The 6,055-nt window shown below is 48.2% G+C and overlaps 1 protein-coding gene across 1 annotated transcript; it reads left to right on the top strand.

The window, feature by feature from the left end:
- Positions 1-4,511: 4,511 nt before the first annotated feature.
- Positions 4,512-5,745, top strand: TBCC (tubulin folding cofactor C). Its single transcript, XM_030194608.1, has one exon. It carries the CDS (start codon positions 4,576-4,578, stop codon positions 5,521-5,523), a length of 948 nt encoding a protein of 315 aa, XP_030050468.1. The 5' UTR covers positions 4,512-4,575; the 3' UTR covers positions 5,524-5,745.
- Positions 5,746-6,055: the final 310 nt, after the last annotated feature.

Here is a 6,055-nt window from a genome sequence, read left to right as displayed (position 1 = left end):
ATAACATTTTCAAAATAGCGCCCGAAATTTAACAGGACACCAATTAGAATAAGCTTTAGCTTATTGAAGCAATTTAAAGGGAAACAACATTTTACAAAACCACTCTCCATTCTGCGGATGTACTTAAACCCTTTGGTTCAATAGTTTGTAGCCAGTGAATCCACGTGGCGCTACTCTTGCTGTGTCAACAGCCGATCCATATTACTACCCCGCAGGATGGACTGCACTTGCTCCAATATAAAACCCCATAATTCAGTAAATTCATGTCTATCTTTTATATAGTGTGATACCAACTGGGCTCCTAATCTTTTCCTTACAATGCAGGACTTGTGCTCAATCATCCTAGTATGCCACTGCCTTCTGGACTTCCCCACGTAAAACTTATTACATGGACATCTCAACACATAAACCACTTTACTTGACTCACAAGATAGATTTTAGAATAGGATTGATAATTCTGAGCTTTCTAAAGTAATACTGCAAGTGCTACAATGTCCACACTTGACATGTCCTTTCATTCCTTTAGATGTTCCAGTAACTGTAGAAGGTAAATCAGCTGGACATAGCATGTGTTTGCATAATGTTTAAACGAAATTGGGACATTATGCAAACGCATCCTTTGTTCCCGAAGCACCATTTACGTATAACCTTTTCAAGGGGGTGTAATTGAAAGATGATTGAGCACAAGTTCTGCATTGTAAGGAAAAAAGTAGGAGCCCGGTTGGTATCATCACACTCTATAAGATAGACATGAATTTACAGAATTACAGTGTTTTATATTTAAAAAAAAGTGCAGTCCTCTCTGCGGGGTGGTAATTTGGATCGGCTATTGACACAGCGAGAGCAGCTGTGGATTCACTGGCTACAAACTATTGAACCAAAGGGTTTAAATACATCCGCAGAATGGACAGTGTTTTTGTAAAATGTTCTTTCCCTTTATGCTTCAATAAGCTAAAGCCTATTCTAATTGGCTGTTCGCAGAATTGTCGTCCTGTTACATCTCAGGCACCATTTTGAAAATGTTATGCCGAGAGAATGGTGGTCTAAAATGACAAGTATGATATGTTCCAGGTTTTGGCAGGGTTCTTGGCTTTTCGTGGATTCACAATGAATTTTGTTTTTCAGATGGCACAAGGGCACAGAAAACAGTTCAGTTCCCTTGAAAAAGCTGGAGGGCAAAAAAGGTCCCCGTTGGGAGCGTTAGATTGAAGTTAAGTGCCTGAAGCTAAGTGCTTTTGATTATTCTGTTGTTTTAAATGCAAAATTAAAAGATGCAAGATAAAAGAAACATGGAGGTTTTTCTGACCTATGATTAAGCAAGTTGCCCACTGAATCCTAGAATCATCTGTGCTTTTGCACTGAATACCAGGGGCTTCCGAGGTCTTTTCCTCCTAATTTTTAATTATAGAAGTACCACAAGAGTACATGAACAGTTTCAGCACAGTTTTGGGTTGGAAATATCATTAAAGAACATTTAAATGCCTAGTTGGGTATAGATGCTAATCTCAACTTTGTTAAATGTTTCAAATATATCCATCTATTTGCTCCCATGATAGAACTGAATTCTATTATTCTCACTGTATTTTCAAATGTAAGCCTACATTCAACCCAACTTTGCTTGAGATAATGTGCAATATAAATGTTAAAAATAAAATCCTTTATACTCCACCTTTTAAGACACTGCCTATCTGCTAGATAGTGATGGCACAAGGAAAGCAAGTTTGATCCAGTGAAGACCAACTCAACATAACAGTTCCTTAGCTGGGCCCTAGTATTACCGTATTGAAAATGCGACCATACCATGTGGTTATGTTCCACTAATAAGTTAAACGATTAACTGTACTTCTTGAAAGGATTATATACTTTGGATGCATGACTAGGGCCACAAATCGTAAGTCCTCATGTACAGCCACAAAACAGCCTTTTAGTGTGGCTAGTGATCACAATGAGCTCCTTTTATTATCGACCAGATAGAGATAATTTTGGGCACAGTATAAGTCATCACAAGAACAAAATATAAGAAAACCAATGGACTGCATTAGGGGCTTATAGCCTATTTGGTTGTGATCTGCACAAAACAAAATATCTGACTTATAAAACAACTTGCCTCAAACACGTTCAAAACAGAATAATCCATTTGTGTATCTAAAAGGTAAACTACAAAACAGATGATGATGTGATTCCATGTGCCTCAATGAAAGGAGAGTTTAATTCTACCATTTAATTTCAGTATATTCCATCATCTTTACAACACCTGGCTTCCCAAGGCAGATTACAACAGTTAAGATGAACCCATCAAGGAACAGGCTATCCTCACTGAAATTTGGCCATCAGTATTATATAGAACAGTGTAGAAAAAGGAGCACAAAATACAGAGTTTATAATTGCTGTTTCTACCAGCTACAATAATCTTTGACACTGTTTCAATGATATTCAGTTTTGATTTCATGGTATTTATATCAACATATGGGAAGCTTTCAAATAAATTAAAATGCTGTCCTCCACCTTTTAAGACCCTGCTGATCCAACTGAAACAGCTTTAGACTTGTTACAGAGGGACCATGCATCAGTGGTGTAGCCAAGGACGGGCCTGGGCGGGATGGGATGTGGCTGGCAGGGATCCCTAAGCCCCACCAGCCAAAAACTCTCAACAACTGTTCCTCCTGCATACCTTGTAAATAGCAGATCTTCACCTACAGTGAGCAGCAACTGATGCACACTGTTCGCACCGACCCCCCAGTCTTCCCGCTGATGTATTTCCGCCTATGCGGAAACAAGAAGTTGCATCAGAGGGAAGGCTGTGGGGCCAACATGCGCAGTGTGTATTAGTTGCTGCTTGCTGCCAGTGAAAATTGGCCATTTAAAAGGTATGTGGGGGAGGGGGTTGTTAGAGAGTCCATATGGCATGCAGGCGAGAGAGGGAGAGATCAAATCACTTGTGGGACAGGGTAGAATTCTTCTGCCCACCCATCTTGGGCCCAGGCTCACCCAAAATTGGGTGTCTGGCTACAACCCTGCCACGCATTGGCAGTCCCTTATTTCTAATCATTTTTAGCTATGTTTTTTTGTTACATTTGTACCGTGCGCTTTCCCACTCATGGCAGGCTCAATGTGGCTTACATGCAGTGGCGTACCAAGGGTGGGGGCGGTCCGCCCTGGGTGCACGCCGCTGGGGGGTGCCGCGGCGCGCGCCTGCTCTGAGTTTGCTGACTTCGCACATTGGCTGCAGCTCCCTCTGCTCTGGAACAGGTTACTTCCTGTTCCGGGTCAGAGGGAGCTGTAGTGAACGCGCGAAGTCAGGGAACTCAGAGCAGGCGCGCGCTGCGGCACCCCCCCCCCCCCCTCCAGCGGCTTGCACCCGGGGGGGGGGGTGCTGCACCCGGGGAGGGCGGGGTGCCGCCCCCCTAGGAATGTCACTGCTTACATGGGGCAGTGGAGGGTTAAGTGACTTGCCCAGAGTCACAAGGAGCTGCCTGTGCCTGAAGTGGGAATTGAACTCAGTTCCTCAGGACCAAAGTCCAGCACCCTAACCACTAGGCCACTCCTAGTGTATTAAAAACGCAGCAAGCTCCGCCTACTGGCATAAAATGGATTAGAAGATGGGCTCAAGTCGTCTCCTGTTTTATCCAACCTCCTTGTCTACTGTTTTAAACATTTTTTTAAAGCACTGAACATGTTGCTCAGTTAAAACCTAAAATCAAAAGGCCTAGTTCGCTGCTTGAAAATGGGATATATAAAATACAAATGAAAAGGCAAACAAAAAGCAAAGCTCATTTTCTTTTTTTCTTTGCACTTTCGCGCCTGCTGTTCCCATCACCATCGAAACGAGCTATTCTCTGCACACCGAGATTTGCCTTGCTCGTGGCCGCTGCTGCAACCTCCCTCCCCCTCCCCCCATTGCTCGTCCCGAGCGGAACTGGGCCCTCGAGCCCCTATGTGGATAGGGCAGAGGGTGAGGGGCAGAAACGACCCTATGAAACAGCGCGCGAGGCACTTGCGCCAGCGCAGAAGAAGAACGAGCTCAAGCGAGGCAGAAAGACGAGCCCTGCCCGCGCTCTCCCCTCACCCCAGGGGCCGACACAGGCGCCCTTTCTCCACCCCGAAGCCAATATTTAAATGAGTCCGTTGACACACTCGTCTCGTTCCCTTCTACCTCTTAAAGGGGAGGTGGGCAGGAAACCTGCCCCCGCCCCAGGTTCTTGGTATGTTTACACTTCACGGGCTAAGAAGCGGCAGCCAGTTTAACCTTTTCCTACTGCAGGAAAACGCACAAGTAACATCGGAGAAAAAACTCACCAGAAGACGAGTTGCAGCTGGCCCTTTAAGCCTCAAAACCCCGCCCAGGTGCCCTTTGACACCCTCCTCTCCCTTTCCCCCCTTCCAATCAGCGGTGAACTCGCGCCACCGCGGAGGTCCGCCAACCAATCCAGGGGTGGGGGGGGGGGGGGAGCGCACGGAGCTCGCGTGAGGCTCGGCTAATGACAGATGCGTCACTGGCTGCAAGTGCTGCTGCTGCGTCAGTTTCCCCCTCTCTACTACTTCCGGTAGCGGTGGGCGCGGCCAAGTAGGAGGAAGATGGACGCGCAGGCCTTGGCGCCACCGGCTCCGCTCCCGGAGCGCCTGCAGAGACGGCAGCAGGAGCGGCAGCAGCAGCTGGAGAGGAGGCAGCAAGAGAAGCGGGAGCAGAAGGTGACGGAGGAGCAAGGCGAGTTCTTCCAGCGCACCTTCCAGGCGGAGCGGGCGGCCGTCGAGCAGCTGCTCGCGGCGCCGGCCCTGGAGGAAGCGGCCCTGCGCCTGCAGCAGCTGCGGAAGTTCCTCAGCGACAGCGTCCGCTTCCTCCCGTCCTACGACCTGCGCCAGGCGCAGGAGACGCTGCACAAGCTCCAGGGGGCCCTGAACGACTCCCGCGACCGGCTCAAGCCCAAGAAGAAGTTCGCCTTTAAGTGCCGCAAGAAAGAGGCCTCGGCCCCGCCCTCCTCCTCTTCCTCCGCCGGTCCGGCGGCCGTCGCCCCGGAGGCCGCCCCCGTCCCGTCGGGCCTCATCGGCCTGGAGTGCGAGACGCTGGTGAAGGGCGCGGCCGAGGTGGAGAAGCGGGACGTGCTGCTGAGCGACCTGCGCAACTGCACGGTGAAGCTGCTGGGCAGCCCCAGCGCCCTGCACGTCCGCCACGTGCGCGACTCCCGCGTGCTGTGCGGGCCGGTGGCCACCTCCGTGCTGGTGGACGGCTGCAGCGGCTGCGTCTTGGCCTTCCCCTGCCAGCAGCTGCGCGCCCACGACACCCGCGACACCAAGGTGTACGTGCAGGTGACCAGCCGGGCCATCGTGGAGGATTGCAGCGGCATCCAGTTCGCCCCCTTCAGCTGGAGCTACGAAGGCATGGACAGGGACTTTGAGATCTCCGGCTTAGACAGAAGCAGGAATAACTGGAGAGAGGTGGACGACTTCAACTGGCTGGTGAGGGACGTGCAGTCGCCCAACTGGAGCATCATTCCTGAGAGAGAGAGAATAACTCACTGGGACTGAGAGAGCTGAAAAAGCAAATTGCACTTTGGCATTGTTACGAAAGTTGTATTGTTATGCACTGAACACGCATAAACGTTTACATGATGCTTGATCAATCGTGTGCTGCCCGATTATTCAGTGAACAATTGCCAACTCAGGTTCAAATAATTGCAAACATTTTCTTAGTTTGGGTCATCTTTATGTTACCCTATGTGTGGATTGAGCAACTAGTATTTCAGAGGGGAAAAAAAACACCTTTCTAAATGTATATGTAACTCCTTATTGAAATTCTACAAAACCAATAAGAAACCAGAAAAGTCTGTAATTTTTAATTTCTAACACTACAGAACAAGAGCTGGGGAAAGCATTATGTAATCAAATCATAGATTGCAGTTAGAACCTCCTTTCTATTCCAGTTAAGACAAGTTCATAGTGTGTTTTCAGCGTTCTGTTTTAAAACTGTGTGAAAAATGGTATACATACTGGGTTTGTTCTATGACTCTAGTGCTACAAGCCAAGTGTACTTGTGGCTGAGTCTCATGCTATTATGAGG

Source organism: Microcaecilia unicolor, chromosome 3 (genome assembly GCF_901765095.1).
Source record: "Microcaecilia unicolor chromosome 3, aMicUni1.1, whole genome shotgun sequence".
Taxonomy (NCBI): Eukaryota; Metazoa; Chordata; class Amphibia; order Gymnophiona; family Siphonopidae; genus Microcaecilia; species Microcaecilia unicolor.
The sequence above is the reverse complement of the archived record's forward strand: the minus strand, read 5'-3'. Positions and strand labels throughout refer to the sequence as shown.